Below are 12345 nucleotides of genomic sequence, written 5' to 3' on the forward strand. Positions count from 1 at the left end.
AACTATTATTTATTTTTTATTTAGATTAATTTTAAAAGCTTGTTTTTCAGTTTTTTTTAACTATTATGGAACTTCAGACATGCGCAGTCCGCGCACTAGCTCTATCTCTCTCACTGGCGGTCCTTATAAGGATAATGGAAAACTGTAATCAAATTATTGCATTGTCATCGGTTCTCGATACGTACGCGGAGTTTCAAATTATTCAGACTTCTAGAAACTAGTGAAAATTAAGCTTAAAGACTCCGTTACATACATACATACAAGCTAATAAAAGCGTGTTAAAAACATCGAATATTAGGAATGAAGGCAGAAACTTTGCCTCGAACAAGAGATCATCGAATAACTAGTAGTAATGTTTTGTAACGGCTGTCTTTTCCTCTTAATGTTACTTATGGCATTTGTTTCAGATGAGTATCGAAGTCCGCTTAGAAAATTTATATTAATTATAAATGTCCTATAAATCTTATAATTTTGCCCATTTACAAGTTATTAAGTTGAGCCCAACGACTGACTGTATTTCATCCAAATGCCTTGATGCAATTTTATATAATATAATGATAAATTAAAATAACACATTTTAAACATCGCGGAGTTCGATATTTTCATATAAACTGTATAGACGATTAACTTTCTAATCAATAATTGATTTTCGCACCTTTTAAAGGCTCACGTAAATAGCGTCATGGCTCCGGACTCTTACCACAATTTTGCACCGTTACCTAAATGCGGGTAGTCTATAGTTTTTCATGTATATTAAATAAGAACCGGAAACTGTCCGTATTCAGTTAGATTCGTCAAACTTTTGGTAATAATAACGTGTAGTTATAAAATAAATAAAACACATTATATATATATTTAATTGATATAATTTTTGTACAAATAACGGCGTATAATACATCGGACAGGTCTCACATACAAAACTAATTCTAGTCAAGCTATTATGTCACAAGATCTACACAAAAATAATTTATACACAATCTAATCAAACGTGATAAAAATTGTAAACATTTTCTTGACATATTCGACTCGTTCTGAAAGGAGTATTACGTACATTTAATTTCACAGAAGAATTAATTTGTATTCATTAAAAGAATGTACGGAACGTTACATTTAAATTCATTAATGTTATGTGACGTACGAAGAATGAATGTATGAATGGAAAAAAAATATTAAGTGAATGAATAAGAACGAATGAAGGTTATTGAAGGAGACCGCAATGAACATGTATATAAATAATTTTAATAACCCTGTGAAGTATATAATTGACAGAAATTATTGGTGAAAAGAAATCCCTCGAGGGAAGACTTAGGAAATATACAATATAAATTAACGAGAATTATTTACTAAATTTTATTGTTCTTTGGTCAGGACGCTGTCATTAATTCAATGATAAGTCGATATTTAAATGTTAGATACGATTAGAATTTACCATATCATTCGTTTCGAGATACAGTCAGTTACATACAAAGCGCGTTTTGAATTAATTCTACGAGATATATTTCCGTCTATGTATATAGTGCTGTCGTTAAATAAAGCCACGCGAAATCCTGCAAAATATACACGTAACACTTACAATAGAAGCTCAATAGTATGCTATATTTATTTCTACGTACATTCTTCTAAAACTTTCATATTAAAATCCAGTTATACAAACGCTAGTCTTAAACTAACATGAAAACTATCGTAACACTCTCGGTGAAATGAAAAAAAAAAAATTTTTTTTTTTTAGATTAAAACGATACGCGTGCTTTGTTACACTAATATACATTAATTTTATAATAACGTTAGTAATATTTCATATCTAGATAGTAAAGCACTTTGAAGAGTTCTCATACAGGTGGAGTGAATTAAACCACGACGATTGTATGGAAAGATAAATGTTCCATATTTGAATTTTTTTTTTATTTTTTTTTATCTAAATTGACTAAATAGTTCTCATATAAAATTCAACTGACGAGACCATATATGAACGAATTCATTTTATTGCCTCCGAATTATATTGATATGTCGTGTCGTTAAATAATTTTCTTTATTCAGACTTAATAACACAATTTATTTGGTTTAAATGAAAACATTTTATTATTTATTTATTTATAATGAATGTAAATGAATTGCAGTTCATTTATTTATGGCGTGCATCTGCCGACGTTGTTGGTTATTGTGTGTGGTAGTTTCGACAGTGTGAGTGGTATGTCGAAGTCGCCGCTCAGTGATATCTGAGACACGCATCCTATGAGACCGCTCTTGTATTTCCCCATCGCGTTCATTTCTATCGACGGCAGACCACCTGGGACAGATAATTAAAATTGTTGTTATAACTTATAAATAATAAAACAGAACTCCTTTATGTTCAACTTTATATGACATTGGCAGAATATTTTGCATTTTTGCATTCATGAGGAATAAGAATAATTTATATTATTAATTCCATAAAAGTGACAGATTGTAAGTCAAAAAAAAATTCTTTTCGTATGTATCTTATAAACAAATTTGTCGATCTTTTTCACGTCGATCACGCTAATAAATAAATGAATTTCAAATTAATGAGTAATTAATTTTAAGTAGCTGGTGCTAAAAATATTTTTTTTTTTTTTTTGATTTAATACAGTGATTTTATATGAGCGATAAATGAATCAAATGATTATATTTTCCAACCTCAACAACACCTACCGATATAAAGTCCGTTCTCGGTGTTCAGTTGTTTCAGTTTTCCAGGTGATATTTTCCCAACAGACCCCAAGCCGTCTACTTCCAGAACACCTGCTTGTCTGTTCCTAGAATATAATAGTATATAACAGCCGTAAATATTTTGATTGCATTTCCGAACGAAATATTTTTTTTTTATTTTTTTTTTTAATGAGTTCCTTATTTAAAAGATTAAGTTGTAAATATTAAAATATTGTTATCTCAACTTGAAGATTTCCAATGGACATTTTTTTTTTTTTTTTGAAATGTGATTCTGTTAAGTTCTGAACGGATATTCAAACAAACGTGTCTCAATGTTAAAAATCAATATTAATATATACATGGTCATAATAAAGTAAAATATTTGAAATTTGATGGCATCACGAATGTATAAAACGACCTGTACGTTATAAGTACACATATAAATATATTTATATATACAGCATATTCACCTGGTTGCTCTCGCTCTGTGCCACAGACCGTCGTCCACTTTCGTGTGGTTCGCTATAATGACCACCTCGCCGCTGCCGAGATCGTATCTGGAATACATTATCTCATCTGCTTATATTATCTAACAAAATAGTCCCCGATTTATTACGTCTATAGTTACGTGTATATTTTTAAACTAAACCGTTGATATTTTTTATCTATTTAATGTACGAAAGTTTGAAGGTAAAATATTGATTTAAATGTTTTCCGTACGTAAAGAATATTTATCACAGGAATTTTTATTGAATAATAACTGATATGAAATTTATATTTTATATAACGTATTGGGTACGTGATAATAATGAGGTTTATTTGTGAAATAAATACTCGCAACGTTTCGTATTAAGTATGACGTTTGAAACTTGTGGTAGGGATACTAGATTTATACGGATGTTTGAATATCACTAATGTTATTCTATGGCTTGTCTTGCCAAAACTATCATTATTCCATGTATCCACCGTGCGGGTGCCGGGTCCATCGCGTTGCAGGGAGAGGAGCTCCGACAGTGCCTGGGATTTGCGACCCAGGTGTAGGTTTATGGGGCCCCTATCTACCGCGCGTTAAACGCTCACCTCCACCGTCCAAACTCCTCTCTTAATTTAATCAAATTTATATAAAACTAAATTTACTAGGGCTGCCTAATAAGTACGTTCCAAGAATGTATTGATGTGAGTTCTGGACAGGCCCAAGTCTTTTAGTAGGTTGTAGAGAGATTTTTCCGTTATACCTGGCGCTCCCACTTCTACCGCGTACGAATCCACGACGAACCTATTTCGAGTGAGTTCGTTAGTGAGCTCTTAATATTTATTGACCTTGATGGCATAGTCTTTGGGATGTTGGTTTCCCAAGAAACCGTAAGCTCTATCATCACAACGCGCTTTAAAATTCGCGAATACATAAATATGTTTGATCTAGAGGCCGACGCACAAATATCCTCTAGGATTTTATATTGCTTCTCATACGTATCCATCATTATAGTCCAATCCGAAGCCGCTTTAAGGATAGAGAAAGGATTGACGTTTGTTTTTATTACCAAACAAGGAAAGTGTATAGACATATATATATTATATACCTGAATACAAGCACGGAGTTTTCCACAGCCAATGAAAGGAAGTCGCTTGTGTGTGTGTTCGTGTTCATATTGTTCTCTGTGTGCGTGTGTGTGACCCGACCGCTCCACACTAACAGACCGTTGGAGGACACGGAACGGAAACGGATGTTGATGTCCAGGGTGTAGCTCAGCAACCTGCGGATAGTTGTATTAGTTGATGGGATATTGATACTTAACTATATAAAATAAGATTCATTTTACCAGATACGATTTATCTAAAGTAAATTATGCTACATGGACGTTATGGTTTAATTTCATATATTTTTATTTAAGACGAGAACATTAATTTTTAACAGTAATAAAATTTAAACCGATATAAAATTCTCGGTTCCTGAGAAATATTCATACAAACAGACATACATAATACAATGTATATATATATATATATATAATCTCACCTTTTCATAGTCTCTTCGTCATCTATATGTATAAAGCTATCAGTTCCCGTGAAACTCGGGTAGGTGTTCGTGTCCCCCCAGTTGATCTCGTTGGAGTCTAGGTATTTCACTTGCATGTATGTCCGTCCGTCGTAAGGCTGTTCCGTAACACCCTTGTCTATATCGTTCTGCATATGCACGCCATTTTGTACGTACTTCTTAGGATATTTCTTTTTCTCGTGATGTTTTTTAGTTTTGGTTTTGTGATTTTTGATTTTGAATCCTTTTTTCGCGACTATAGAGTGGTGGATGGCTGATACCTCGCGTGGGTATTCTGGTGTTTGGTATAACGTCTCTTTGCAGTCCCTAACAACACGAAAGATAGAATCAGACTAGGAGATGAGCATCCGCATCGAGTGCAATTGAATGAAGCGACCTTAGCATTTCGTTACCGAACAATTTTTTGGGACATGGGTTTCGTTTTCAAACCCTAAAATTAATATTAGTAGTCCAATATGTATATATTTTTTAATAATAACCACCCCAGATGACAAAAAGTCCCGGTTCTATACAACATTAGGTTATCGAGGTCATATCTGTGGATGACCTGACGCGCATTATAGCGTTAATCGCTTAGATCGCTTCACTCAATAAAGAAGTAGTTTGTAGTTTTGGCCCCAAAGAGCAAATACCCTTATAACATATATTGCTTTACAAATATTGTAGGCGCTAACAATATATCAATGATAAGGCGGTATAAGTTCCATACGACGGTTGCTACTTTAATTTTATTGCTGTCATCAGTCATTGAATGTCAAAGTGACAAATAGTTATTAATTTGCCAGAGTTTATAAAAAAAATTGTTATAATAATCAATAAGATTGATCAAAAACTATTTACGAAACAAAAAGTGGGTAGGACTGTTTTTGTATCACGTGATATTAACCAATATTTTATATATAAATAGTCCAGTTGAGGAAAATACACAAGTAAACTAAATGTTTATGGAATTGTTTGGACAGAATATTTTGAAGCCTACAGAAAATAGTGACGTCATCAACAATGACGTCATTCTTTTTAAGGGCAATGAAAATGGGAATTAATACGCATCTTCCTATGTCAGTTATCGAAATTGATTTGTTATTATAATTATGTAGTAAGGTTCTATTTTTAAACTACGCCTGTATTTACAACTTCATAGTAAATAAAATTATAGGTATTACAAGGATCCAAATGTTATTTTAAATTACTTTTTTTTTACAACAAAACTTTTTACTAAATAAAATATAAAATAGTATGCCATACCTAGAAAACATTTTTAATTGTTTGTCTGTCCGTTTGTCCAGCTCATCTCTAGAACGAATTGACTTATTTTGAAAGAAATTTTACTCCGAAGTAGGTTATGTCATAAAGAGTAACTCAGGCTACTTTATAACCAACTTCAAAAGGAGGAAGTTTTCAAACTATATATTGGTTACGACGTTACTCTTTCATTTTAATGTAGATTTTTATAAAATTATTATTTTTTGATTGAAATATCAATATCATGATGAAGGGGAAACTCTAGGAAACGAATCAAACTTCATAGGAATGATAAGTCGTATCTGAACCGGGGTTCAATATGCGGGCAAAACCGCATGCAATGGCTTGTTGGAAACTGAAACGGTTATATCTGTGTGTGTGTGTATGTGTGTGTGTGTTCGTGTTAATATACATACGTGCACGTGTTGTGAGGCGCGTCACAGTTGTCGACATCAACGCCGCCGAGAGCAGCGGAAACTACAGACAATTCCTCCTCGTTGATCACCAACTGAGGATACATATTTAGAAGAACTGAACGAATGAATGAATGACTGAACGGAGCAATATACTTGATAATTAATGTTTTGCTTTTTGTGAAATCATTCGAAAGACTATACAATTTCAAAACATATCACACTGGTGAGCAAATTTCATGTGATTTATCGAATTAATCATGAAAATTACTATAATAATATTGATAACGTAACTATCTAATAATGTTATTATAAATAAACCACGAACCTTGCCCACGCAGCCACTGAAGGAGGTTTTCAAGGCGAGTCTCTGTGGCAACGGGTAGGGCGCGCCTCCTAGCAACATCGGCTGGGTGAGGGTGAGTCTCCTCGCGGCGCCGCGTGACGTCACCGATCGCGTCGTATCCGTCACGTCGCTCGTGTCGTAAGATCTAACGCGGATCGACGCGTGACGACCCGTACGGCTTATTGATATGCTATGCCACTTGTTTGGTGACAGCGGGTAGGCGGATCTGTTATTTATACGTATTATATATTAATAATACCGTCAATGAAAAATTGTTTTGAAATCTTGTATTGAAATGTTTATTAAGAATCATGGATTTAAATATAGAAATAGTTGAAAGTGAATATATAATAAAAAAAGGTGCGAGATTATTAAGTGAAAATATATTTCAGTAACCTAATAATTGATAATTACCTCACAAGAGCGATCCCAGATCCAAGATCGAAGGCGAATTCGACGAAAAAATCACGAAGATGAAGGGAGAAGAAGTCGCCATCGCCGCTGGGGTGTTCCGCGTCATACAACAGAAGCCCATCACCGCTAGTCGGTTTTACGGTTATCTAGAAGATAAAGACATACATACACACTAACACGTACAGACAGATAATAGAAATATACGACAAACGATTGTAAAACAATCGTAATGTGTAAAATGGGCTTAGATTAATAAATAAAAGAGAAATATTGTGTCACATTGACGTATGTAAGTGTCAAGTACACGTCACTGTCATTGTAATGTTTTTTTTTTGACTAAACTACAGTCAGCGGCCATGATCGCAAGTTAACTTCCGTTTTTGATCGATAGACTATTATATTTAATGATTTGGCAACATTCAATACTAGGTCAGATAGCTATAAACAGTGTATCATGATACCCTGGGAAGCAATAAACCAATTTAAAAATATTATTTTCGAGTTTCCCTCATAATCTTAAAATATTGAAAGGGGTTCTTTGGTGATGTGAATTTTGCATGAATACTTTTGACCATTAAAGCTTGTTTTAAAAAGTCAATTCTTCTTTTGTATTTATTACAAATGTTTTACTGTATAATAGCGTTGTTGTTAGTCTCCTTGTTTTATTAAGCATTATATTTTGCTAAATATACATCGGTAAGTTTAAGTCTAGACGTCTCGTGTAAAAGTCCTTCGCTGAGAGTAATTTCACACTTTTCAAAGACTACAAATAAAAAAAGTATAAAGGAAGTCGCGAATTTGATTTCCTTGTTATTTTTCTCTTTCACTTTGTACGGTTCAAGAAAAAAATCTTTATAATTTGCGAATACCCTTCATTTAATTATTTTGATGAGTAGTTACGGTATACTAGAAAATATTTCAGTACTTTCTGTCATCCCTCCATTAGAATATTATGATATTACTTATAAATAAAAGTAAAAAAACACGCTTTTAAATCAACGAAAAGTAGATAATCATTTTTAATTACAAGAAGTTTATGTTACACTTCCATAATCGTGAACAATCAATCATAATTTATTACTTCCAAATAAAATTATCATAAAAATTTAATTCAGAGTTAAAATTTGTTAGAAAAGAATATCTTAAATAATAGGCATTGAGACATGTGACAGTGGACGGCGATCAAAGAATGTGACGTCACGCCTTGAATGTGGGACAAAAGTTTTCAGATATCTCCTCTCTTAGATAGTTGTCAATGGGATCAACGTTTTACATAAAAAACCTACAATACGTCCTAGACCTAAGTCCTAGGATTTATGAATAGAAAACTGCAAACGCTTAGTTACTTACTTAGTTTGACGATGAAACTTACGGTAAGCAAATTATATAAAAATCAAATATAAGTTAAATATAAAACCATAGTTTTATTAATAATTCAAATATGTTTTTTGCAAATTACAAACAGACAAAAAAATACTTTTTTTTATTAATAATATTATTTTTATTTGATGGCTATTAAAGAATTTCTATGATATATTTAACTTAAAAAATATAAAGTTTACCTTTTATAACATAGCCGTAATGTTTTTGTCCATCTATTGCAAGTCGCATTACATCCGGCCGCGAAGTGAGGCTAAAGTAGACCGAGTTCCGCATGGTCTAAGTAATATGGCCTAAATACCTCGCGCCAGTGTTTATTGACGACCGTACATTTATTAAAGTTCCCTATTTTTCGCATTATTCAGTAAAAAAAGCGATTTTCTCGAACACGAAATCTTAGACATTTTATACTTAAACTTGAAAGAAAGTTTCCCTTGCACTGTGGTTTAAAACAGCCACAAAACACTTTTTTATCAATCTGTGCAGACATTTTCATTTGAATATATTATGTTATCTGTATTAATAATAGTATTTTCAAATTAAACATACCCGAATATCCAGCCAAGATTGCGCTGTGTTTCCCAGACCGGGCAATCGTAAGTACGACGAACCGTTGAAGCGTGGCACCTATAAATTAATAATGTTATTATTTTTGTAATAAAACAAAATAAGGAATTTTAAGGTTGAAAAGAAAAAAGGGAATTAGAACATTTCGTTCGATGTTATAATAAAACGTAAATTCCTTTGTAAATAATATTCAGTATATTATATTTTTCACAATAGTTTAATTTTGATGCCGTATTCTCTTTACGGAATGTTCAAAGGCAGAAAATTTATAAAAGCTCCGTATAAAGTCAAAAGTAATTACTTAATTTCGTTGTATAAGGAGTCTTAGAGTTTTTTTAAACTTCTTCTAAAGTTGAACGCAAGGGAATGTATTTACGTTAAAAACTAAAAGGACATTTACATGAGTACTTCTCGGAGGCTTTAAATTATACTGCATAAAGCCCCCTTTCAATACGACGTCTGTAATTTATAAATTTAATTTCAACTTAGCTGAAAGGAATTCTTAGTGCTCTTTGCCTGTGACATGCACGGGTCAAGAGGGCGGTTCGAGAAAGTTGAGGTAAATATTATTACATTTTTTTTTTTTATCAATACCTCTTATTCTTAATGAAGTAAGAAGTTTAGAAGCAATTATTGAATAACTGTCTTTAGTAATATTTTCCTTAAAAAAATATATGTAAAAATAAAAAACATGTTTTTTTTTTAATTAATTAAAAAAAAATTAATTAAATGCAATAATTGCAATTCATTATAATGTCAGTTGCAAAGCTATTTTTCTTCAGTTACATTATAAGTAGATCAAGCAAAATAACACCAGGAATTTATTTCTAAAATTATAATTTTTTCAATGAAAAATATAATTTTTTTGTGTTATAAAATAAATAATTGCAACAATTAAAGCACTCTACAGAAACGTCTTCCGCTACAGTATTTTTCCCTTAAACAAAAGAAAATTACCCCCAAAATTAAATCGCGCAATTTATTACAGCGACAGACGTAATGAGAGGAATTATGATCAAAAATAAAATCATCTCACAATCTTAATGATTATTATACTAATTGTTGCATTCTAAGCTTTCCTTTACACAGCAATTTTTCGCAAATAATTCGTTCACGCACACATACAGAACGTTTTAATGCATTGTAATATATTTATAGTCTTAATACAGTAACCCCCCCTATAACACGGTACTCTTATAACGCGTTTTCATATAACGCGATTTCATGTCCCTCGTATAACACGTGTTTTCCCCCATATAACACGGGGATTCCCAAATGTTCTTGGTTTGATTTTAATAAAACGCATATATTTCGTTCATAACATAGTTTTTCCTTAATATTCGATTTAAACCCTCTTTAACAAGAAAAGTTAAACGTGAATCATTTGTATATAACGCGTTATACGAGGTCATACGAGCGCGTTTTACGAGAATTTTCGTACAACGCGTTTTCCTATAACGCGGAACAAATATACCGTGTAATAGGGGGGATTACTGTATATAGTACATAAAGAAGCAAAGGTCTTTATATATTATTCCCTACCATTATATTTTTTCCTTTCAAATAAACGTCATTAATTTTCTCAAAATATAATATGCTGAGTCACCTTTAGGTCCAAAGTGATTTCGCATCTCTCTCCCGCATATCCAAGAGGACAGAGACAGCCATGTTCCACACAACCTCCCCCATGCTCACATTTACAGTCCTGAACACTCAGTTCATTATCAATGTCATTGAGTTTCTTATCATCAATCAAGTCGTATTTGTCATTGAACATTTTAACGTTGTAATGTATGGAATTGTCCAGTTTATTGTGGTCCTTGGCGTCTCTCATAACTATGTCGTTGTCCTCAAAGTGTACTATATCGTTAATGTCATATATATGTGATTCGGTTTTAGGTCTCCTTGGTATTTCACTGGTCACTTCGCTCGGTCTCCACGGAGCGAGGGTTGGTGCACATTCAGCTGTAAGAATAGATATATTTTAATACGTAATGACAATGTATAGCTATAATTCAAGCAAAGTTCTCCATTGCTTGCCGGTAATTCAAACAAAAGATCGAAAATTCATAGAGAATAAAGTATTCTTTTTCGTCGTTTGTATACAAAATCTTCAATTTTTATTACTGCTAGCAACATTTGGCCTTTCCAAATTCGATTAAAGAGGATTTATTGTCTGGTATTTTTTGCAATATAAGATTTGAATCTTATTCCCTCTACGGACAAGAAACAGTGAGGTATTCGCATTAGAAAAAAATAAAGTAATGGTTGGTTTAAGTTTTTGCAATTATTATTATTGGTAATAAATCTCTTGTAACTGGATATTTTTCGATTTAGTCTGCTAAAAATCAAAAATGGTATTCTGTGTTGTATACACACATATATATATATATATAATTTCATAAGCCATAAGTTTTAGCCTTATAAGGCTCAGAATTAATGTCTCTTATGGTATTTTTTTTGGAATTTTTCAAATTAATCATACTCTTGATAACAATATAGAAAAAAAAATAACTAAAGATAATGATTTAGCATAACGTCATACGTTTAGGTTCGTAAAAAAACAAACAGGTTATGTTATTCTTGCAATTATCTGAAATGAAACTTCTGTGACTAAAATTGGTATAGACAACCATTCGTATAAAAAAAGTTTTATTTAAATATCGAAGTATGTATTGCAATATTTTTTTTTGTGATTTTGACAGAAAATAAAATGTGAAAAGATAACAAGCAATTTGAATGTCATGTAAACAAAAGAATTCGATAACTTCATATCCTCTGTGTAAATATTGATTGTGAGCCAGCAATGATAGAATTTTTTTGGGCGGAATATCCTTAAACCAATATCGGAAAGGTGATTTTTTTTTTTAAAAGGTTTAGATTTTTTTTTTTATGAAGTTGACAGTTACATAAGAATGTGTGCATATTGTTTTATTATTCAAATATACGAGAAAAGAAAAACACTAATCCTCTTTATTTATTTCAATTATAATTATTAATTTAGTACATGATATGTACAAATATGTATAACAGTATTTTCTTTATATCATAATATTTCCATATAACAGTTACAGCGGTACGCCCAAAATTCTTTCAAGAAGAATCATTTTTTACGTTTAACGTCAGCACTAAATCATTCAACTCGTATTCTGCCAGAGTTAATGATACAGAAGTTTAATATCTTGTATATTGGAAGATTAAAATTCACTTTGTTATAATGAAATATTATCTTCATAAAACTGCATTTATACATTATTAAA

The 12345-nt window shown here is 31.9% G+C and overlaps 1 protein-coding gene across 1 annotated transcript in view; it reads right to left on the reverse strand.

Annotated features, from left to right (window-relative positions):
• Nucleotides 1–839: 839 nt before the first annotated feature.
• LOC116773441 (pikachurin) overlaps nt 840–12345 on the reverse strand; it is a 96776-nt gene continuing 85270 nt past the window's right edge. The window contains exons 9-18 of the mRNA XM_032665871.2: nt 10692–11050; nt 9068–9145; nt 7139–7284; nt 6707–6950; nt 6382–6473; nt 4685–5029; nt 4248–4421; nt 3138–3224; nt 2671–2774; nt 840–2287 (exon numbers count right to left, since the gene is read on the reverse strand). Coding sequence (XP_032521762.2) covers nt 2127–2287; nt 2671–2774; nt 3138–3224; nt 4248–4421; nt 4685–5029; nt 6382–6473; nt 6707–6950; nt 7139–7284; nt 9068–9145; nt 10692–11050 — 1790 coding nt within the window. The 3' untranslated portion in view covers nt 840–2126. The remainder of the gene's footprint in view (nt 2288–2670; nt 2775–3137; nt 3225–4247; nt 4422–4684; nt 5030–6381; nt 6474–6706; nt 6951–7138; nt 7285–9067; nt 9146–10691; nt 11051–12345) is intronic.

The sequence above is a fragment of the Danaus plexippus genome (assembly GCF_018135715.1).
Source record: "Danaus plexippus chromosome 22 unlocalized genomic scaffold, MEX_DaPlex mxdp_33, whole genome shotgun sequence".
In the NCBI taxonomy this organism is placed as follows: Eukaryota; Metazoa; Arthropoda; class Insecta; order Lepidoptera; family Nymphalidae; genus Danaus; species Danaus plexippus.